Genomic DNA, 24,431 nt, shown 5'->3' on the forward strand with positions numbered 1-24,431 from the left:
TATACACTCTTAAAACGTTGGTTAAAAAAAGAATGGTATAGGACCCCCGTGCACTTAATTGGTTAGTTTGTACCCTTAAGTTGGTTAACTGGCAGTATTTGGGCTATTCCAATAAGTATGTACATTTCACAGTCCGACGTTTAACCAACTTGTTTGTAACTTTACCGCTCACTGAGTAAAAAATTCGCGCGTACACATATATGTACACTGTACGTACATCAGCGCAGCGTCTATAACACACACTACATAACACGTCATGCATAGTACGATCCCTAACGGGGTGGTTCAGTAATCAAGAATACAGCTAACGCCATGGCAGATATCGAAGACAGTGCTGTCTTGAATTTCTTGAAAAAATACGAGATCGAGTCTCTACATGAAACTTTTATCGGTAAGTGTAGCTTAACATCGGTAAAAAGTTTAAACTTATGTGGGCACTGAGACCCCCAGTGACAGTATAACGTTAGGCTCAGAGGCCAACGTTAGGCTTATACTAGGCTAACGTTAATACTAGTACTATAATACTACTAGTATGCCTAATACTATAGTAACACTAGTAATATTAGTAACAGTATACAGTTACTAAACTGCCACTGTGTTTAACACAGTGGTTTATTCGATGTTAAATGTTATGAATCTTTTTCGTGTTTTTCACCATATACTAGTGTTGTTCGTGTAATCGACATAGGCTAGGCCTAATTATTAATGTAAATGTGGTATCCTATTAAAGTCCAAATACAAAAACTTTGACCTGTCTATAGTATAGGTAGCCTAGCCTAGTGTATACACCTGTTTAATTATTTACACACTTATAGCAGTTAGGCTAAGGATAGATCAAATGTGATGCCACAAACTTTTTTATTTTGATTTATATCATACATATTGTGGAGGATATTTATGAGAATTTTTGCATGATAACTCAACAAGGGAATGATTGATCATAAACCTCATTGTTTTTGGAGTCATATCATGAATATTAATGAGGTCACAGGATCAAACATCAAAATTTTCAAATTGCAATAACTTGACAACCATTATTCATTAAGTCAGAATTTCTTCATATTTCATATATAGTGATATTTGTAGATAGTGTGTGCATGCTGATGATTTATTCCTTTCTTATAACCCTCAGAGAATGGAATTGACAAAACTGCACTTCTTTTGCTTAAAGAAGATGACATAAGGGATCTGATACCAAAGATTGGTGACAGACTAAAATTTCAGGCAGGTTGGAAGAAGGAGGTGAGTACTCCTGTATATCAGCAATGGATTTTACATGCTTTAAATGTCTTACAAGAACTGGAGGTGGAATCAAAGGCTTATTTTTCCATTTGAAGCATAACCATGGAATTAACTCAAAAAACTCAAGTAAAATTATTTGTGGTCAAGCTGGTTGCACTGCACTCTTTTTTTCAACTGAAGGCTACAAATGGCATCTCAACAGACACCACTTGGGTAATAAAGAACAAACTAATGACCAGGGGGACCAAGAGCCAGAAAGGAACAGTCCCATTCCAATGGAAGCAGATGCACATTATGAGGCAGAAGAAGATGATGAAGAATCAATGGAAAATGATATCAACATAGCTTAATCATATGCAATATTCACAGCCCGACTTAAGTCCTCACCTATTCCTTCATCATTAGTGGGAAAAATTATTGTTGATGTACAAGACCTAATTGAAAATGTAGTTGATCATATTGAAATGGAAATTACTAGATTAATAAGTAACCAGCAGTCCACACTATTGAGAAAGGAAGAGGATAAGCAAGACTTTCACAATATTTTTTCCAATGCAAGGGAAGCTCCTTTCTCTGAAATGAGAACAGAATACCAACAGAGGAAACTTTTCAAGCAAATTGGTGCATATGTTGAACCTGAACAAAAACTTCTAGGCTACTGTTTCAAGTCTAAAATAAATAAAACAGGAGCTCCAATTCAAGAACAAGAGAAAGAGACATTTCAGTACATTCCTTTGGCAATTTCACTTAAAAAATTTCTGGAACAACCAGGAGTTATGAATGCAATATTTTCAGCTAAAGCATCTGCAGATCCAAATGTCCTGGTTACATATCGAGATGGCATTCTGTTCAAAAATAGGTATCAACAGCATGGTGAAGTGCCTCTTATACCCCTGCTGCTATACAATGATGACTTTGAGACTGCAAACCCTCTTGGTTCAAGGAAAGGAAAACATAAGATTTCAGCATTTTATACAAATGTGCTGTGTCTACCCAGGAGATATCAGGCCAGATTAAACAACATTCTTCTCACAGCTCTAATCACCTCATCTCTCATTACCAAATATGGAGTAGAAAGTGTTGTGAAAGTAATAAAAGAAGAAATTCAAATGTTATCGAATGCATGTCTGAATATAGAAGGGGATGATTTCAGTGGACTTGTTAGGCCGGTTTTGTTCCAAGTTGTTGGCGATAACTTGGGTATACATACCATGTTAGGCTATGTTCGTGGCTTTACAGCAAACTATTACTGTAGACTTTGCAAGGGGCATCGAAGTGTACTGCAAAAACAATTAGTTGAAAATGCCAGTCTACTTAGAACAGAAGAAAATTATGTTGCAGATTTACAACATGATGACCCTAGTGAGACAGGTATCAGATTTGCTACAATTCTAAATGATCTGGGAGAGTTTCATGTAGTTGAAAACATAACTCTTGATGTTATGCATGACTTTTTGGAAGGAGTGATACCGTTAGAAATGTACTTAGTGTTAGACCAGCTGATTCAGGAAAAAAAGTTTACTTTGGAGGAACTTAATGGTAGAATTTCATGTTTTAATTATGGCTTCACTGACCAGTCAAATAAGCCTAGTCCTTTGAAACAATCATCTCTTTCAAACCCTGGAAAAGCAAGTGGACAAAGTGCTTCACAGATGATGTGCCTAGCTTTCAGTTTGCCCATAATGATTGGAGATAAAATTGAAGAAGATTCTGATGCATGGGAGTTGTATCTGTTGTTGATTGATATTTTCAAGATAATAATGAGTCCCAGTTTGAGCCTCTCTGCAACATATGTTCTGAAAGCTTTGATCAGAGATCATCACCAACTATTTCTCCAATTGTTTCCAGATCGGAACCTTACTCCAAAACAGCATTTTCTTACACACTATCCAAGATCATTGCGATTCCTTGGACCTTTGAATCAGTACACCTCAATGCGTTTTGAGGGAAAACACAAAACATTCCAAAAAATTTGCAAATTTGTCTTGTAATTTCCAGAACATTGCTAAAACACTGGCAGTTAAATACCAAATGGCCCAGTGTTATGCATTTCTCTTGGAACAACCTCTTGAAAATCAAGACATAGAATTAAATCAGGAGCAAGTATCCACCCTGTCAAGAGTAGGATCAATTTTAGACATGATGGCAGCTGAAATAGTTGCTGCAAAACTGAACATTGGTTTAGAAGAAGAGATAACTTTTGTAGGAGCAGCCAAGATTCATGGTTATGAATTTAGAGAAGGAACTGCAGTTATCACCTCATGGAATGACGATGGACCAGAATTTGGAAGTGTGCAATGTGTCCTTCTAAAAAATTCTGATATTTATATTGTACTGAACTTATTCAAGACGATAGGCTTCCAGAGACATTTACAGGCATATGCTGTGGAAACCACATCAGACTTAATTGAAACTGTTTGTCCTAGACAGTTGTTTGACCACCGTCCTGTGACTTGCTTGAAGAATCATAATGGGAATGACAGATCTCATTACATTTCTACTCGCATCACTTTTCTATAGACACAGCATCAGTTGTACCACTGCAGGTGAATTAGTTATTTAGTCATAACCTACATGATTATAAATTAATTTTCTCCCAGTTTCAGAGTAAAGTGGTCTTCCAATTTCCTCTATATCAAGATGAGATACCAGATGTATCATCTCTCTCAGATGTAGATGATCTTTCTACTACTGGCGATTCAAGTACTAGTGTTGATACCTTGATTATTGAATCAGATGCAGACACATCACTTGAGGGTTCATCTTACTCACCCTTCCATTCACCATATCCCTTGAAACGACAGAAAAGAATCCATTTTGTAAGTAAAGGATATTCTATTGTTTTTAGTGAAAAGTACCGTAGTTATTAACATCTTATAGTGGTTGAGGCTACTTCTTTTTTATGAAAGCAAGGTATGGTGCATGCTTTGAATGAGAAAAGAGGTTTTGTTGTGAATACCAGAGATTACCCCTAAACTTTCCATTATGAAAGAACTACTGTACAGTAGCTCTGGAAGTGATGAATCTCCCTGCGAGGACTCAAAGTGATCATTATCAGAAAACGATACAGAAATAAGTTTATAATAGAAATAATAAAAAATTAAAGTTTATTGAATGGCAGAGGTAATTGCATATAGGTTGGTGATTTTTGGTACCATACTGCACCTTCACCATTCAGTCTATAGGTGTCAGTAGTGTTAACATTCTATGCATCCAAATAAATTTAGTTTTCTAATTTACCTACTGGCCCATTCACACTCTTCTCATATTTTATTTTTAGGATGTTGAAGCTATTCTAGGCCAATCTTCCAGAGGAAGGAAAGTCATGGGAAGCATCTCTTGCAAGAAATTATGTTCAAAACAGGATCGACACATTCTTGTGGAAATTTGTACTAGTCACATGGTTGATCATTATGGAGATAAGTGAGTATATTCACTATGATATATTATGGGAATAGCAGACCCTTCTAATATAAACACAGAGAAGTGGCTGTACCCTATTTTGAAATGCCCTGGAGACCAAGAGATATTTTTAATAGAATTTATAATGAAAAATATTCAATATGGTTATGTTTCTGAATGAATTGTTTCAATTCTCAATAGATAGAATACATTTGCTGTATTGTTGTCAACATTTTACCTATTTCCTTTTTAATCTACAGGCCAAGCTCCTTCATTAAGGCAGCGTTAGCAGCAGCAGTTGTTGATTTGTTTCCCTTTCTGAAGGATCCAGAATCTCCCTTGGGTTATGTAAGCATGTTTATGTTCTAATATCCCTCGGCTTAATTGTCATTAGCCATAGTATACACCACTTTCGTTGTTGTGTTGAGGTGACTAGTTTCCTTTTCCTAGCTGCCCTTTCAAAATGTCTCTAAAATGTTGAACACAAAACACTGCCCACAATATCATTACTTTTTGTCATCTGTAGTCAAGTAATGTAATCTTCTGTGGGTTGTACCAAGTAATTTGTTCATCTCATAGAGGACTGTGATACTGAAATCTATTTTCAATACTACCATGATTATATAGGCATCATTTAACTGAAGGCCTTTTAATATGTTGAAAATACCAAAATGGATGTTCAATTGTCACATTGGGAACTCCAAAAACTGTAACATAGGCACTGGTTTTCAATGGGCTTCATCTCTAAATCTAACCAAGGTATTAATGAAGTTTGTTGTTCAGTAGGTACCCTCCTTATTCCATAAAATATCAGAATTCTGTAACTTATTGATTATATGTGCAATTAGGGTCAAACCCATTACTTTTAGGCTTATCACTTAAAAGCAAGTGTCATAGTGTCCCCTGGGACAATACTGTTTTATCAGTAAGCATACGATATTCTGTGAGGACGGTATGGAGTGCCACAATGTCCTTAGTCATAGCGTCCGTATTGTTACCGTGCCATTGTGGAACATGTACCAGACATGTCTGTGGTTTGCTGGCTAAAAGCCTATGTTCCAACCAGCTAGGAAGTTTTAAATGTTGGTGTACAACAGCTTTACATGTAGATCAATAAGTCACATAATTTTCTGAGTTGACTTGAATTTTGCTACCATACTTCAGTTTGATAAAAGAGTATGCTGATTTCATGTGCAGGAAGCATGGTATTGCAAAGGTGCTGCAGGACGACCGGCGACAGGGTATCTAGAAGAGCACCTACGCTACGTACGTAAAAAGAAGATTGCCATGGTGAAAGATTCCCCCGGTGCATCAAGTCCACCTACTCCTTTGACTAAAGTGTCCACTCCACCAAAATTGAGAGGTGTGTAATAGGTTTTTACCGTGTAATAGGTTTTTACCAACTATTTTCAGGATTTGACTTATCTCTCATGCCATGACAATGATCAAAGACTGGCTTAGGACACGTTATACCTGCCACAACCATTGGTAACTTCAAAATTTGATGTTAAGGAATCTCTGTTTAGTAGGAAATATATGTTTTTATTGTCCTTGCCAGAAGCTGATCTGGAGAACAAAGAGGAATTGGTGATGATGACTGAGTGGCTGAAATGTAACATGGAACCAAGGGAGAAAGTATTGGACTTCATGAGGCAAACTGCAGTTTACAGACAACAACAGATCAAAGACCACTCAACTAACATTTCAGATATTCTGAAAGAGTATCCCAGGTTGTTAGACCGTGGAATGGTAACTATCAAATTTGAATTTTTGCTGCTTAATTAAAGAGAAATACGTGGGTGATTTTGCATCAAAAATAGTAAAGAAGCGAGCTCTGAATACACATATTACGAAGATCCTGTTAAGACCATATCCTTTATCTCTTGTGGAAAAATTACTAGCGAGGTTTTGATTTAGCAGAAACACTGAAATTAATTAAGTCACTAACCTCACTGATGAGTTAATACTATATTTCACTTTGAAGGCTATTTGGCCAACTTAAAAACAGTACTTTGATTGACTACATATCTAGTTTGATTGGAAAGAACTAGTTTCACTGCTTTTTTTAAATGATGGCATTATATTTTAAATCTCTTTTAATTTATGCCTGGAAGTTTATGACAGTAATCAGCCACACAGTGAAGAAAAGTGACTGACTTTTAATTTAACCTTAGGCATCTGGCAGATCAGGATGCATTATAAAGACCAGATTGGGAATAAATGTTATTTTTGGATGAAAATGTTGCTTTATTCAGGGATATAGCTAGGATTTTAAGAAAGGTTGCTGATGCTTAGTGTAGAAAAAAGGTACAGATTCAAGCGGTATAATAAGGTTTACAATTTGTACAAATTTTTTTTCCTTTTAATATGGTGTCTTTGCCATTCAGTGCTATGGTTTTATGTGCAATGTTTGCTCTGCATTTCTTGCAATTGTGTACCAATCTAACAACTTGTCTATCATCTTGCTACATGGAGACAAGATAAATTATTCCCATGAATATGCTTCTGTTCAGTGATGATATCACAAATGTTAAATATTGAATTTTTACAACTCAAATCCCCCCCCCACCACATTAAAAAAATATTTTGAAAAAAAAACATTTTTGAGCTGTATTCTGAGATATTTTCAAAGCATCTGTCAATAAATGTTAAATACTTACTTTTCTTTCCCAGATGTTTACTACATGTTATTAAACTAGCAAAAGGTATCAAGCAGTTGGATTTTCCACATCCAGCTTCAACAGTACATAGTGTTTGTATAGATGCATGGAACCAGACTTTAACAAATTCAGTGAGAGTGATTTTTTAATGGATCCTAGCTGAGGATCAAAAATAGAACATGCTTACACACATTAAAGTATTCTATTTCCCTTTGCTCTGTCAGATAGAACAAGATTTTTCAGTGCTTTGGCCTGAGCATGAGGATCACCTGTATGAGAAATGGGACTTGTACTACAATGGGATTATAGAATATGGCAAACAGGTTGAAAATTGGCAAGGCATTCTTGGATTGGAGTACGTTAACCTAGAGAGTTTGTCTATTGGTAAGTGTGCTTCTTATTTCAGTGCGCATAGTTGAGCTAATTTAATTTTTGTATGTTGATCATTCCTTGCAACCTTTCACCACCATCACACTAGGAACTTCTGAAAGATCAGGTTTGACCAATTATCTGTAATATATCTGATCTTGTTCTCAAAATAGCCTTAGTTTACTTTTTGTAAAGACAACAACACTTCCTTTCTTTTTTTGTAAAAATAATAAACTGAAATTGAACAAAAAGCATCAATGGGATCTGGTTCAGACAGAAATCAAGTTGAGTTGGTGCAGGTATATTCCCTTGCTTAGACTCCATCTGACCCATCTTTGGGATTTCATTTAAACCAAAAGCTAGTGACTACTATAATAGAACAATAGAACACAAAATATGTCAAAGGTTCATCAGTGTTTTGAGATCTGAATATATAATAAAATATAAAGAGTAGATAACTTTGCAAACAGGTTGTGATAGCAGCACAACATTATGAATGTGGGCTTTTAAAGGAGACATATATGATTGAAAATAAACATACACAAAATACCAAACAGATGCTAACTTATCTCATTACATTCTCATGATATGCCATTTTCTCATTGCATTCTCATGATATGCCATTTTCTGATACAAATGACTTGAAGGACTTCTAGTGTTAGAGACAAATAAAGGCAAGAGAAAATACATATAATTTGTGCTGTACGGGCACTGTACGTGATAATGACAATTTATATGTTAAGTGGTCATTAATTGTGTTATATTTTTATGCACAAGGACTTTGGACCTATCTTTAGTTATGTTTTGTCACTTTTACAGATAAGAAGAAAACATTGGCATTTTTTCTTCTTCCAGTCATCTTGAGAGGGAAAGGAAAGGGAAAGAAAGGATTGTGTTCAGTAAAAGAGGCAATCACCTCCTTTGTGGACATTCAACCAGTAGGTGTTTAAGCATTCATTTGTCCACTTGTTGAAGTTCATTGACAACATGCTTATGACATATGTGTTTTGTAGTTTGTGATGGATTGTTTGTTAAAGTGGAATATCAACAATTATGCTGGATTTGTGTCAATGTACATAGATGCTCCCAAGCACATGAACCATATTCCGTTTGGTTCAAAATGGATAATTAATATTCATGAGTGGGCAGGGCCTACATAATATTATTTAAATATTGATTTCACAACAACAATATGCTTGTCAAATTTTGCTCAATTTGGTAAATGACAGTAGTAGGAAATGGGTCACATGTGTAGCTGATTTTTAGGAATAAATTATGAGTTGGTGATAAAAAGTTAATGATAGTAAAAGTATCTTCTAAACATGATAACTAAACAGTAAATTTCAAATGTATCAAACGTTCATAGTACTTTTTTAAAACTAGCATGTCATTGTAAGCAGAGATATGGGTGGTTATGAAGTTTGGCTGTGCCAAGTATAATTTCATGTAAAGTTTTTGCTAAATACAAATCTGCTAGAATGGAGGGCTTTTTGCTGTCACAACTTCATATTGATTGACAAAGAGCAGCTTGTGATAATTTTCATTTTTTTTCAATTTTTCTCACAGGAAGTGGCTGATATTCTACAAGTTTCAAAGACTATTGATGCCACAAAAAAGCCGCAGCCATTTGTTGTATGCAAAGGAACTCTCTTGGCACCAACCCAAACATTCGTTATACTAGAACGGAGGCCAGTCCCTCAAGAATCACTACTGAAAGCTATCGATTTCTGTTTCAAAGCAATGTACATTTTGGACATGGCTTACCAACCTTCATGCTGTCTTGTGTGGCAGTTCATTCAAAATGTGATTTATGAAATCAAAGAAGCACATGTGCCAAGTTGCATAAGAGATCTTAGATCATTCTTGGCCTTTAAAAGTAATTAGTGGCTTAAAAGAAAAGTATTGTAAGCAAGATATTCATGGCTGATATTTTACAAAGTTCAAAGGATATTGATGCCACAAAAATACTGCAGCTACTTTTGTATGCAAGGAGCCCTCTTGGTACCAACCCAGATATTTTCTATTTTAGAACAGAGGTCAGTTTCTCACAAATCTCTTCTATTAAAGCTGTCTTTTTCTGTTTCATGGCAAATGTGCATTTTGGACATGGCTTATCGACCTTCATGCAGTCTTGTTTGGCAGTTCATTCAAAATGTGATTAATGAAATCAAAGAAGCACATATGCCAAGTTGTATTATAGCATTCTGGCCCTGGAAAGTAAGAAGTGCCTTAAAAGGAAATTGTAAGCAAGAAGCTCATATAATAATTGTAAGCAAGAAGTTTGTATAATATTATTATTTTAAAATTCACACACCCGATAGCATCATCTTGAAGGGACATTTAATTAAAACTCATGATATGACATATTTTTACATACCATGCTGGTACAAATCAAAACTTTCCTTACTAATTTTTATTGGAATCCCGATCTAATCAACTGATCTTTCATGAGTGAGTAAGGTTTAATGTAGGTTAATTTCACCTACACATGTATCTCTATATGTGGTGAAGATATATATACTATACATCCAAAAACTGGAAATAAGAACAATGCACTGGCTGCAATGTACTGCACATATCATAAATATGTCTCTAAATGTAATCATGTACACCACATATGTATGTGAGACTCAATGTAATTCTTAATTAACTGTATGTATACTATAGGTAAACCTTGATTAATCAGATCATGATTGATGTTTAGATTCATAGATTGTTTATACATCAATTGATCTATAGTTACACATGTGAGATATTGAGTGTTACAAGTTTTCTATGAATAAGGTTCTTCTTGAAGGGTAGAGGGTTTTTTACATTGTGTCACCTTAAAGGTCTGATAGAGCACAGCTAAGAAGTTGTTACATCCAAGCATATTTATGTGTTGTTTTGTTTTGTTTGTATTTTATTCACATGGTTCAGCTGGTTATTGTTTTCAATAAAAACAAGTTCTCAAAATGTCATCCATCTGGCTTCTGTAATGTACCTGTTTGTTAATTTTTCAATATTTTTCAAGGAATTGTTTACTCTTTGCATTGCCATATTCAACTGATTGTTGCAAACTAGGTCTGCATAAACAAAACTTGTGAGGAGTCTTTCAACTACATTAAGTAAAATCCACTGAGGATCTCATCCGTCACTGTCCAATTTATTGCATTCGCCGACATATATTGGGCAATGAAGGCTCATTTAACCCCCCCACCCTTTTGTAATGGTAAAAGCCACTGCCCAATTTAAATGTAGTAATTGCCCAATACAATGATTTTTAATTCCCCAATTTAATGATCCCTACTTTTGTAAGTTCACCAATGATGGGCATAATTTACACAATTAATTTAACCAACAACTGTTGGGTACAAACTTATAGTTATTTTATTGGTTAAAAATGTTACCCAACGGCTGGTTAAAGCCGTTCACCAACAGGTGTTGGTTAAAATTTCACCAATAAGTCGAATTTGACATACGTGCCCAGTGTTGGTTAAGGTATTGGTTAATTTTTTAACCAACTGTTTTTAGAGTGTAGCTTATATATTCCCCCTTAGCCAAGAAATCAGCCTGTACGACAGCTCTTAGTCTAACCAGGGTAAACCCCTTGGTGATGATGAGCTGTTTTGCTCAAAGGTATGCTGTATTGGCCCAAATATGCTAGGTAGTTAAATATGGTCACCTTTGGTCAAAACTGTTTTTATTACAACCTTCGAGGAAATTTTCCTCACTGGGACATTCAGTCATATTGTGTGTTTCTTAAAAATGTCTGACAACCTCCAGGAAAGTACTTTTTGAAAACTTCTGGCAATTATAGCGTGCTATAATTTGGAGCCTTTTACTGTCATATTTTTGTCATATTAACTTTTTGACTCGCCTTCGAGGTGTGAACTCAATCACAATGCCAAGGAACTTTCTTCTTTGCTGTGAGCTGCTATAAGTATTAGACTTAACTTACTGTCGGCTAACCGTCGACGAAATCACTTTAGCTGAAAGATAAATGACAGGCGTAGAACACTTCATTTTGCATAGAAACCTATCCTGCAGCTGCATGCACTATAATCTAGCCTCATTTTCATCATGAAGGCTATAAATATAGTCAATAGACCTCATCTATACTATGCAATACCAAAAAGGAGTTTATTAGTGTCTCACAAAAAACACCGAATCCAAACAACAACAGGCTCCCCGATCCAGTAACCACACACCATGCATGTGACACGGTAAACGTATGGAACTGCAATACTACGGAACGTAAATTACAACGCATGTAATATTAGCCATTACTCCCATATATGATAAACTTAATGCAGCGGCCTTTGTACCTGTGATAACATTAGGAGTGTTGCCGTTGTACATCGCTGAGCGATTTGATATGACCTATGTTTATTAGCCAATAAATGAAGTATTCTGTTATAGATACCGGTCCGTAGCCAAACCGGAGAACAGGGGACTTGCCTCCCATATGCAAACTACTGCACCCCCCTCCCGCCAAGTGCCACCATTATGTAAACAAACTTTCACAAGTTACACATCATATATGGTGTCCGTCATTTATTGTTGGTGCCCCGCAAACTCCTTTATAAAGATAAATCAGAAAACACGTGGTGAGCGAATGAAACTCTTTCCAATTTTTAACCAACGTCTTATGATTAATAAAAATAAACCCAGTAATTTTCAAACTTGGTCGTTTATCTATAAATCTTTACAGCATACTAGAATTCACCTAGTAGATTACTGTTTTAGTGTGGCAAATTAGCCTTGTCATTCTGTCTATCAGCCTACGCTAAACGCACGTTGATATCCTCAGGAATTTACCGACGAAAAAGTTTGCAAGTGGTACATTCCCGTTTTGACTCATTCGATGATGTGTTTTCGTTTGGGAATTTGGGAAACGGTCTTCGTACCATTTTCAAAGTTAGAAATGTGCATTGGTGCCCTTGTGAAAGCTGAACAATTACCGTGGTGTCCTACAAGCCATTTCAATGTAAGTCCAAGGCGAATTCAATCTCGCCCTAAAGTAATCGTCTTGCCAGCCCCCCCCCCCCCGCTCCCCTTCCCCGATCCTCAATTTCAGACCTGCCACTTGACATGCGTATGACTTGACCACACTTATTGCACCATCTCATTTACCTGACTTGGTATTGACGGAGGGAGCGAGCAATAACGCAATATTGCAGCGACTTATTCTTTGCGTATAAGGGAACTTGCAAAAGGTTCGGAACTCTCACAATTCTCTACGCATGTACTTATTATACGCGTGGACTGCACACTGGAATACGTAACGCAACTCGAAAAAAAAAAGAGAAAAAAAGAAGTGAGACAGAGAAACTTGTTTGCAACGCTTCCTGTTTACCTCTACTCCAGACAAAACATTGGCTGACAATCATTAAGTGTAACGCACGGTCGAATATGTGATAAACGCCACACAGCCATATCCACAAAAAAAAAAAAAATAATAATAATCATAAGGTTCGTCACGGAAGTCACGATACGACGATACACCAACTTGTATATACATCATAGGCTGTTCTTGTGTAGATGAAATATGTTGGCACGTATCTTTATAGTCTTTGGCGCAGAATGAACGGTGGGGAGGGGGGGGGTGGAAGATTGGCGCATAATGAAGGGTGGAAGAGGGGGGGTGGAAGGTGGGCGGAGGAAAGAGGAGGGACATAGAAGGAATGCCTTATCCAATTGGGGCAACAATAAGCAAAGGAACCACCGGTGTACTGTAGGCAGAAAGAGACGTTTCCATGCTGTGACGTAATATCTATGTATCGATCGTTACGCGCAGGTTGTCCTTTGAAGGGAACTGGGATGGCTTTACCCACAAGGGTCTAGAAGACTCATCAGTCTCACCTTGTGACTTGTACAGAATTTCAATGGTGGTGGGGGTGATGGGGCGGGGTAATGTACACATTCTGAATTCCCAGACTGATTTAGGTATCTGCATGAACCTTTATGGAAGGTTATCGTGGGAACGGAGTAGTGGTCTGAGAATCCCCAGGCTGACAGTTTTACCCCCGATTCTTGATGGAAGTGGGATCTTCCCCCTTCCTGCCCCCCCTCCCTTCGCAAGTCACTTCTCCCACGTTTTCGTACTAGAACTTGCTGTACTACGAACTTGTAGACCAACTTATTTGTTTATGTTAGAAAATGTCCATGAATATGGATTGAACGTGCATGGAAGATTTTCAGTCCTCAAATGTGTATATCAGACCTGTGTCATTAACCATGTACATATGTCTATGTATCCTGTAATGAAAATTCGCATCACAATTACAGACTGTAAACGTTGCACTTATACTTTGTATATATATATAAATATCTTATTTCGATGGTTTCTCTTGGTAATGACATAAACCTTTGTAAAACTAGATAAATCACTGTATGTTTTAATAATCACTTTTCTGTATTGCTTCCTCCAAAACCAGACGAGGGATTAAATAGAGCATGCGCATTAACCATTAAGGTCATCGAGTTTTTTATTTTTTAGTGCTCAATACTTCGATTTTCACTTTTAAGTGTGCACAAATCTAGAAACAACGGAAATATCTGCGATGAATCATGAACGTTATAGGACGACAAATCATTTCTCCGTTAAAATTGTGAGATCAGACGGAACTATTTGCACATTTTAATGAAGAGTGTTTAGGTCAATAACAAACTAAATTCTGATGTGGTTTTCTAAACTTTAAAACAGCTTTTTATGTGCTTGGTGAACAATTTAACCAAGCCCTGCACCGAGTATTACTCCGAGTTTTACCAAATTAGTGGGTCAGTAGCTTGAATTGCACGTGTCATGAAAAGAGACATACACGTGAACATTTAAAATAACCTCAATCTGTTAATTAACCCAAATGGAGACCTGCAGTGAACGAATCAAACTTGGTAAACGTCAACTTATATTTCTGATATAGAGAAAGGACAATTTGATACATATGTGGCATACTTAGATGGAATTGAAAACACACGTAAAGTTTTTAAATAGTCTCAAGTTGGTATTAAGAAGTCAGTTTCAATAACGAATCCACCCCTCAAGTTCAGCTTTTCCTTTGCTTCCCTTTTTTGTCTTTTTATTTTGAGTGAGCAGGATGGAAAAAGAAGAAGAAATAAGGAACTGATATTCAACGTTTATGGAAGTCACTATTCAAGAAAACAAAACAAAAGAGATTAAGATATAGGGGCTCCCATGGTGGTCATGGACGTTTGTAACAGACTTCCGATTTATTTGGGTCACTAATTAGGCTTGAGTGTTTTCAATTTAAAATATTACATTCCCCGCAAGAAAGATCGTAGGCCTTCTCTGTATTCGTACACCCTAACTAAGTAGGCCATGATGGACACTGATTGTATGTCCACAAATTCGAAACCAGTAATGGAAGTCGTCATTCAACTGTAGGCTTTTGCAGCCTGAATCGAACAAATCTTAGTTCTGCTTTGGTGACATATTCTCTTACTCTATAGATCAATCATGATGATAACCAATTCGAAATATATATGTACAGACTATGCACCGTATTTCGGTAGTAATTTCGTCATCTGTTGTCACCTACCTCCCAGCCCCCCCCCCCTTCTGCGAAATCGTGGATTCACTACTGGAAGTTTTTACGTTCAACCCCCCCCCCCCCTCCAACTCACACACACACATCTCACATCTCTACTTCTATATGCACTAACGGTCAAGTTTGGACTGGCTGAAAATGTAAGAGCTATCGACTTACTTTGGGTTACTCCCGTCAGTTTAAAAATAGTGAGGGAGGGGATCGTGGGGTGGGGGGGGGAGGGGTTGAAATGGGACGATGGGCAGTGTTTTTGAAAATGATATTTGATTTCTTTTATTTCCATTCCGGCAAAAGGTCAATGAACGTTATTCATGTTGACGACATCTCGATAACGAAAAAAAAAACAACGAACAGAAGAATCACGTGATCCAGATATACATGCGGTTGATATGATGCTATTCTAGGAAAGACCAATACATTCTAGCGTATGTTTTGCAGTATACCTCACTTATAAAGTTCCCATGGGACTCGACATAACTCATATAACGACCTCTCTTCATTGCTAAAAATACTGCAGTTAATTTAGCTTGTTAATACATGTTACTATGCGAAGATAACTAGCTCCGCATGGTTTGATAGTCACTATAGGGAAAACTGATAATTTCTATTAATATATATATTGTAACAGTGCAAAATAAATGTATAGGCAACCATTGGCTAACAACCAGAATGTTAGCGATGTACAATTAACAAATAAGTGTCATCCAGACCCATGAGACTCGGCGAGTGATGGCTGAATGATCTCTAACAACATTTTGACATGTATTTTTGGAAGAGGAATTTGAAAATCTGATTCATGTGATAAGCTATATATATAACAACGTATGTATACACTTAGGCATAAAAGTCATGAGCATAGCCAGCCCTAAAATGTAAGGGTCCACCTCATCAACCCTATCCCCGCCCTTCCCCCTCCCCCGCCCTTTCCCCTCCCCTCTTTCTCCACCTCCCCCTCCCCAATGTCGCTGGCTTCGGATGTTTAAGCTAATCCCATTTGCACAAAAATTGAAAGTCTATCAAAGAAGTTATGCCCTATTCGATCAAAGAAATATTTTGTGGTTTTGAACACAATGTCGTTACTTTCATCAATTCATACAGATCTTGCAGATCACTTCAAACACGAATGTCGTTACTCTGTGCTACATTTCATGTAGATGAGTGTGTGCTTGATCAATAACCAGGATCTTTACCCTAAATCAGTGTACAATGTCTCTATACTATAAAGGTACAATGAAACGATATAGGATATATACTACCGTGTAGTCGTTTCCTGAAACTGGAAGGTTACCCCATAATGACATACTCTATTCATAGGCAAGATTATCCTGACTTCAGCCCCATCTCTCAAACTTCAACAATGTGCAACCTTATATATGCAATAAAGCACTGAAACCTTTTTCCAAAGCAGTGAGGTATCAGACATAATGCTCATTAGTCCAGCATTTCGCCATAAAAGTCAGTGTGCAAGCAAGCAAGCAAGCAATGACAAAATGTCTGCTATAGTTCAGTATTTCAGAGTATACCAGATGCATGGAATCCATTCACGGGGGTCATTCAAGGTCGGTCATTTCACCAATGAAAAAAAAATGGACAAATGAGTTGAAACATAAGTAAGTTAGAATCATGTCTCTCTATCATGGCTGAGTGTCGAATTGGGAGGAAACACACATATAAATGTCAAGGAAGCTGAGTTGATGAGTTCCACTTCCTTTGTTTATTGATGTAATTTTAATGCATCGAAACATTAATTCCTAATATGACAGGATATTGATCATCCTGATAATTATCTGTCACATTGTACATCGACACAGAACTTGAACCGTATACATATACGGATATTTTATTTCCAGTCAATTGGTAAGTGATGCATGACTTCACTAAGTGGCGTGGTCATCGGGGTAGGGTGGGGGTGGGGGGGGGGTGCTGAAACGTATATAAATTAAACCAATATGACTGCGAATTTAAAAGCGAACGCTTTATGTTGCAATTTGATATATTTTGTTCAACATATATCTTTCCTTTTTTTAAACATGAATTACAGCTTTTTTTCCTCTTTTATTGAGAAATTAAAATGCATGTGCTAAATAATACGAATTGTGGGAGAAATTATTGCCCAATTAATGTCCATTTAGTGAGAAATGTATTAAGTGTGATCAACCGAGAGAGTGTTATAAAAAACCATATACAATTTAGTAGTTTGCAAGAGGCATCCTTCATTCTACACTTCTGATAAAAATGAGGATGCTATTTCCTTTCTTTGGTAATATCTGGCGTGAAAAGTCCTTCAAGAAAAAGGGAAGCAAAGGGGGAAGGAGGAGGGGGGCGAATGTGGGATGACATTATCAATCCTCGCATTTCACGTCATCTAATTATATTCAACAATTTATTTCCTACTCACGTTTTTTAATATGTAAACCGCACTACTCTAAATTCCCGATATTCTAGTTAATCAGTTTTGGCGATCAATTTGTAAACTTAATATCAGGGAGAAGAGGTTATCCACCTGTCATACAAATATTTACCTATTGTCGGATGAGGCCTATTCCAAACATTCCAGTCGCCGCCTGAACATAGCCTCTGAATAAGGAGATTATTTACCTTTGGTTCAAATTTGTCGGGGAAGGAGAACAATATGTTATGAAAATATATACAGTATACCGTATAAGCTCTGGTGGAAACATTATTGACATGTGTGGTGTCTAGTTATTATTGTTCACTGGTTATACTCGCAATGACCTCGCCGGGTACTTTTTTAGCATAGACTTAGCAAAGTCTCTGAGGTGAGGTTGCCGTAACTCATTCTTCATAGACCTAGTCGCCAAATGCGTGTACTATACTATGTTTGCTTCTATACCTCCCCATGCACATAGCTGTTTCTTGCTCATATATTATCTGCACTGTTGAGTGTAATTACAGAGGGAGTGAGCAATTCGAAAGAACACCGGCAAGTTCTCAGAAGCCACCGAAGATAACCCGAGCATTCGCATAACGGGCTCGGGAAGCAGCTGCAATCTGCAGTCTGATGCTCCAACGTTTGACTATTTAACCGAAGGTTAAAAGTTCCGGAACACATAAATTGTTTCTTAAGTTCATCAACATCACACCACGAATGATGAACTGAGGCATATATACATCTGAAAATATAAACATGATCGTAACATTCAATTCGCGGCACATTCTTTTAAAAAAAATATCGGACCGTGTATGGAGAAGCAGCCTGAATAAATTAAGCGGTTAACTCGATAATAATAGGTCGTTTCGCCTGATCTTGAACAAAATCCCGGCGGTTACTGTAATTTAAGTAGATTTGTTCAAGTCATCAGTCTGACATAATTATGAAGGAACACTTGAAAGATATTATCTACAAAACACCACCACTATGATTCATTTTCGCATCTGTTAGAGAAGTTGACCATCACGTGCATCTCTAACACTTGTGCCAATGATGATGGTTAGGACTGATTCCCCCCATAATGCTTCACTTAGTAGCCTACAACAAATCCATGTACCAAATGGATTTTTAGTGTGTAGTAACAGTAGATGTGTTACGCATGCATGAATGTTATTTCATTAGTTATTCGTCAGGAACTATATTAGATTTCAATTTCCATATACACATCCATATATCCTATTGTACCCTCTGAGAGTGAAACATGGTATGGTCGAATCCCTTCCTGTTGACCGTGACCCTCTGTGATGATACCAATATCTCTATATGTCATGGACTAACTATATGTTATCTTACTTTTTGTATGTGAAAGTATCTTCAGGTTTAAACTCTCCGTCTGATATGCAAATAATTATTTGAAAATCATAACAAATTAGCATTTGAAAACCACATACCCATCGAGTTAAGGGCATTCACTTGATCGTTGTCCTACTTTTGTCTTGACAAATGCAATGCCTATGCCATTTAATTTATCAAAATCTAGCAATAAATACGTGTACATCCGGACATCCACATGTCGTCCGGAAGGGCTGGTAACAAGGTAAGAGACTGTAGACAAAGTACGTGAAAGGGTCAGGTATATCTATTTATATATATATCTATATATATATATACATATACATATACAGGTACGGGAAGCAACTGCAAAAATGAATATATATATCGGCATCCGTATATCGAAACTGGTATCACTACTTTGTATTCGTCTTTAATTATATTTCCTGTAAATTTTTTTTTTTTTTTTTTTTTTTTTACGGAATAGACGAACAGGAACATAACTTGTCGGATTTATTTTCTCTGTTACCTCACTATGTTGGCATAGTGGCTAGTGAGAATCCCACAGAGAATTAATCACGCCTCATTAGTGGCGTAACCAAGTATTGGTCTAGATCGGGCAATACCCTCGTGGTCTTACCGGTTAATTATTAACTCAGCTTATGCCTAAATTTACCGACAAAAGTGCAAACCCCCCACCGTCCCCTTTCGTGACACCTTTTGGTTTCATAGTTCGTGTGCATCTGTACTATGCTCAAAGTGTAGAAATATCATAAATATTTCAGAAAAAGTAGCTTTTGCACATTGTTATTCCTATTTTGAATAAATTATGTACGTATTATACATATTTTGTGTCATATTTTTATATTTCTTATTTGCTGTTACATAGCGTTTTAGAGCACTTTTGTGGATTTTACGCTTTACAAAATAAATTATTATTATTATATTATGCAAAACGTGGTGACTTAACGACGTTTTACGGCCTGGTGAACGCGCACTTCATGATATGCTTATGATATACTTTTAAATGAATTCAGTTCACGCTGGTTAATGGTTTTAGGTTTCCGTTGAATCATATCTCGCTATTTTTATTGACTGTTCTTGGATGATCTTCGACAACTATTCAGCGACACATTTTTGTTGTGAAATATTATTTATAATCCCTACACCTTCCATTAGTGGTTTCCGAGTCATGTAAAGGTGGTTTTTCAACTTACTGACGAAAGTCTGTCAACCAATGAAAATGACATGTACCCGCATCTTGCTTTAATTTAATCAGTCTTCTCTGATGTAATTAAAACGGGTTTGTTCTGTTTATAGCTCCATGGTTAGAGAGAAAAAGAGCAAGACCAAAACGTAGGTGATAAATACAGCCTTTTATATATAGCTTAATCTGATCAAATTAACGGTCATTAGCAAGTAATTAAAAACAACGCCATTCCTGGGCACTTTTTCACAACCAAGACAGACATTTCTGACAGCTTCATACTTGTTCTTTATTACTTTCTATAGCAAATGAAAATTGATCAAATAGGCCTATTGTGTCAAAATCTGTGTTAATCGCCGTCATATTCCATTTTCCGTCACATGAAAAAGATAACTTTATAGTTTAAAACAACTGTGTGCGTTTGGTTCTCAATTTTAGTCAGACATTTTTTTTTACATTATCTTTGTCTTGGTTGTAATCACCAAGAAAATCTCACGAAAAATCAAAGTTTACTGAGGTATACTATATATATATATATATATATATATATATATATATATATACTGCAAGTTTTCCGTGTGTTGAGACGGTTGAAAGTAGGTGCATTAGCTATGGTGTTTATCCCCTCACTCCATTCAAAAGCATTCTTCCACCAGTGACGTCACGATTTTGTTTATGATGTTATTACAATAATGAATATCTGCGAAAGATGTAGTATAGCGACGAAGCGTCACTTCCATATCGTTAGCAGTTATCATGGCGACGCTTCTTGTCCACGTGATCTAGTTCACTGTTCCGTTTCTATCTCTTGGAACGCCAATACCTTTCAATCTTTTGATCTGTTGATCGCTGTTTCATTACGTCTGTCCTTTCGGTTAACTGGTATTTTGTGTTTAAATGTAAACTGAGGTGTGATTTATGATATCCTATAGTCCAGGTGACGAGTTATGTGTCTTTTTTTACTGCATTTATATACTACTACTACTACCGCTGTCCTGAAAGCTCGGGTCAGTCGCCGAATCTCCCTCATGTAACGTAAAGTCGTGTACTTGACGAATTACCTATTGGGAACAATATTAATGGGGTTTCTGATTCCTATATTGCGCCTCAGGAAGTAACATATGTTCTTTCTGTTTGTAATGTGTTTTGTTTTTTAATATGTCAGGACAATGATGGCCGGCCGTTGTGATGATTTTTTCAAAGGTTCGTTTTTGCCAAGTATTGAATCGTAACTGATAAGAATCTATGTAACTATGATCTATGTAACTGCTGGACATGTACCGGGTACCTATTTCAGTTTCCTAACTTCCCTATACTGAAACTACCAGGCTTCCCACGTCAGTGAAATGCAGAGGTGGGGGGGGGGGAATGGGGGGGGGTCATTGAGGATTAAGAGATGATCCGAGGCTAAAGTACTTAGAGGACTATTTAGGCTTGTTTATGTTGGAAGAGAGGCAGAGGGTGTAAAGTAAGGATTAATTGTCCTATCAGATGCATTGCGAGGCGTCTTGATGACGCATGCGCCCAACTGTGACGTCACGATTAATAATTCTGACGTCACCATGAATGGTTTACCAACGTCGATCAGATTCCTTCCAAGAAGGTCTTCACGACCTTTAAGGAATTATAGGGAGGATTGGCCGTTATACGTTTAAAGCCTATATATATAGGTCTGCAATCATTTACATTACCGAAAGTATCATCAGTATCATCAGTATCAAAGTATCATCAGACAGGAAATGACGAAGTATAGATAAAGCTATATTATAGTTTACATTATTGGTCATATGTAAATATGATACCTAATGCCTTGTATACAGAGTAGCAGGTTACAAACTTAAACTAAGGTGCATCGGCCTATTTACCTTACATATAGCCAGGATGAAGATTGACGCACATCATACACAGATATCGTTCTCCTCAATTTTTTTAATTAAATGATACATTAATTTTGGTTTTAATGCAAACTTCACTTAAACATGGTTATAACTCCTATCATAACATTATCAGATATAGTAAATACATAAAGACTAAATATATGATATAGTCCAATAGACAACAGATTCAACGTCGATAACAGTTGTAGGATATCCGTATAGTCGGACGACTCGATGATGAAAGGGTAGTGGTAAAAATTTGTCAACGAGAAACAGCTGTTCATCCCTTCGAGTGACATCTGATTGTTTGCCAACAGTTAGCCGTCGGGGTTGGGGATAGGGTAATGGGTGCAGCTAACGTAGCGGGCTGTAGCTTATATCAGCACCAATTGAGAGACAAATCTTCACATTCTGATATGTGTTATTGAGGAGGGGGGGGGGATGGGAGTAGGAAATGTCAGTGAATACTCTTCATCCTCCCTCCCTCCCTCCATCCCCGCACATCCATATCACTTAGTAATGTCTGCAGCAAGAATGACTTGATTTTTTCCCTTTTCCTGCACAATCTATCTTGAAATAAGTCAATGGAAGGCATAATTTTGGGTCAATATTGAATGTGAAATTCGTAATTAAATCAAGAGTCAAGCAAAGTGCAGAATACGTTGACAGGGTATGGCGTTGAGATTCCTTTAAATTTCGCAAAATAGTAAGTTATATATTTTGCCAAATCGTATGCAAATTCGTAGAAAATGTAAGCTGGACAGGAAACTTTGATTCCTGTTTTCACAACACGAAGAGTTTCTGATTTAATTTCTTTGGCGATAATGGGTGCTGGCCTCAAAAGGTAACATGCATATTGTGGGATATTTTCGGGAGACCGCTGGCAGATTAGAGGTTAGACCAAGGTATCGGCTGTTTAATAGATGGTGTCTCCATGGGCAGATGTTGCTCAAGTATATCAACGAGAGCCTTTTGTTCTTCTAGAAATATTTATGTATAAGATATAATGTTTTGATATTTTCAACGATCGCATATAACGTATGTACGTATACGTTCTACATATACGTCTTCTGAGCGTTACAGAGGCTACACAACACATGAGTATATGCCTTTATGGATACCTTTTGGGTCAGTTTAAAGTATAACAAATGTTATCCGATAGGCCTATATTGGAATTTAAAATATATTACAAATTCTTGTATAAAATAACCGCATTCGGTTAGAAGAGTGGCTTCCTGTTGTTACTCAATATTAGTTGGTTATATGGAATATTGGAAACCATATTCGTGGAACTTTCTTTATAGTTTATTTGTCATTTTGTCGTGATTTTGCGCACGTAGCACTCTTAGATATTGGTAGAGCCACCGATACTGAATGTGGCTGATGTGCACATGAAACCATGTACTAATAATTCAACTTGCAAAGGAATCTCTACACGTGGCGGAAGGGCAATAATACTCACAGCATATCTTTATGGTCTTAAAGAGGATCCGGAGACAGTTGATAAATTAAGTCAGCAATTTATAAACCTGGATAAATAGATTGATAGATATATACTTTTGGGTGGGCTGGGTCAAAGGTCTTAAAAAGTACTTGTTCCGCTTGACGTCCCGAAAATGACGATTGGCAATAAGTCAATTAAGTAGCCTACTAATGAATAAGATTATATCCTGCATTGAATAGAGAGTATTTCCATGCAAATGGTTTTGATGACAGCTTTGGAGAGTCCTAGGATAAGTTCTCGTGTAGAGATGATACGGTGTCCCTTTAACGCCATATCATATCTTTCCGTTTTTTTATCAGCAACGGTACTTGAAATCAAAGTGACGCAAATAGTCAGGACAAATATATGGTCATTGACGTGACGTCAAGGTTTACTATTGACACTGAATTTAAAATGATAAGCCTCATACTTGTCTCATTTGCATGTAGGAATGCCACCAGAAAAAAAAAATAAAGCTTTAATGGGGCTTGATAGAGCAGTATACATCTAGTATATATGCATCAATGCAGTTGTAAATTTATGAGTATTAAATGAGCTCGTGTGCTAATTTAATAGAGTCGTCTATTTAACACGAGTGTTTTACGATGATAACAATGTACAACACGCTCACAGTCAACCCAACATATTATCAAGAGTGAAGCTTTACGTCTGCTTATATAGACAATCATTATACCTGAGGCTGAAACAACCTCTGTATCGCGAGGGGAAACATGCAGGTCTACATGTACCCATCAGTCTGGTGGCCTCAACAAGAGATACAACAGTCATGCACATGAGGTTAAAAAGCAAAGTAAAACGCAAAATGACAAACACAAAGTGAAAATCATATACATATACATTACGCTAAAGAAACATGGTCATAACTCGTCCTATTACCAGGGTAATACAAATACATA

General features: G+C 36.8%; 2 protein-coding genes across 7 annotated transcripts in view; both read left to right on the forward strand.

The window, feature by feature from the left end:
• LOC139979852 (uncharacterized) lies at positions 1–10,633 on the forward strand. 3 transcript variants are annotated; one of them, XM_071991006.1, is made up of 10 exons: positions 1–391; positions 1,133–1,242; positions 3,843–4,061; positions 4,523–4,665; positions 4,905–4,992; positions 5,842–6,007; positions 6,203–6,393; positions 7,529–7,688; positions 8,493–8,611; positions 9,240–10,633. In XM_071991006.1, exons 1-10 carry the CDS (start codon positions 313–315, stop codon positions 9,555–9,557), a joined length of 1,593 nt encoding a protein of 530 aa, XP_071847107.1. In that variant the 5' UTR covers positions 1–312; the 3' UTR covers positions 9,558–10,633. The 3 variants fall into 3 exon arrangements, with proteins under 3 accessions (XP_071847107.1, XP_071847109.1, XP_071847108.1); XM_071991008.1 differs by having other exon boundaries at positions 8,529–8,611; XM_071991007.1 differs by having other exon boundaries at positions 6,206–6,393.
• LOC139979541 (uncharacterized) overlaps positions 1–24,431 on the forward strand; it is a 118,867-nt gene that overhangs the window by 10,624 nt on the left and 83,812 nt on the right. The window lies entirely within an intron of this gene.

Source organism: Apostichopus japonicus, chromosome 14 (assembly GCF_037975245.1).
Source record: "Apostichopus japonicus isolate 1M-3 chromosome 14, ASM3797524v1, whole genome shotgun sequence".
In the NCBI taxonomy this organism is placed as follows: Eukaryota; Metazoa; Echinodermata; class Holothuroidea; order Aspidochirotida; family Stichopodidae; genus Apostichopus; species Apostichopus japonicus.

Excerpts from the sequence above, each read along its gene's own strand:
- LOC139979852 (XM_071991006.1), top strand. The coding sequence starts at position 313 with ATGGCAGATATCGAAGACAGTGCTGTCTTGAATTTCTTGAAAAAATAC. Across the intron at positions 392-1,132 it reads TCTACATGAAACTTTTATCG|AGAATGGAATTGACAAAACT; the intron begins GTAAGTGTAGCT and ends TATAACCCTCAG. Across the intron at positions 6,394-7,528 it reads GGTTGTTAGACCGTGGAATG|ATAGAACAAGATTTTTCAGT; the intron begins GTAACTATCAAA and ends TTGCTCTGTCAG.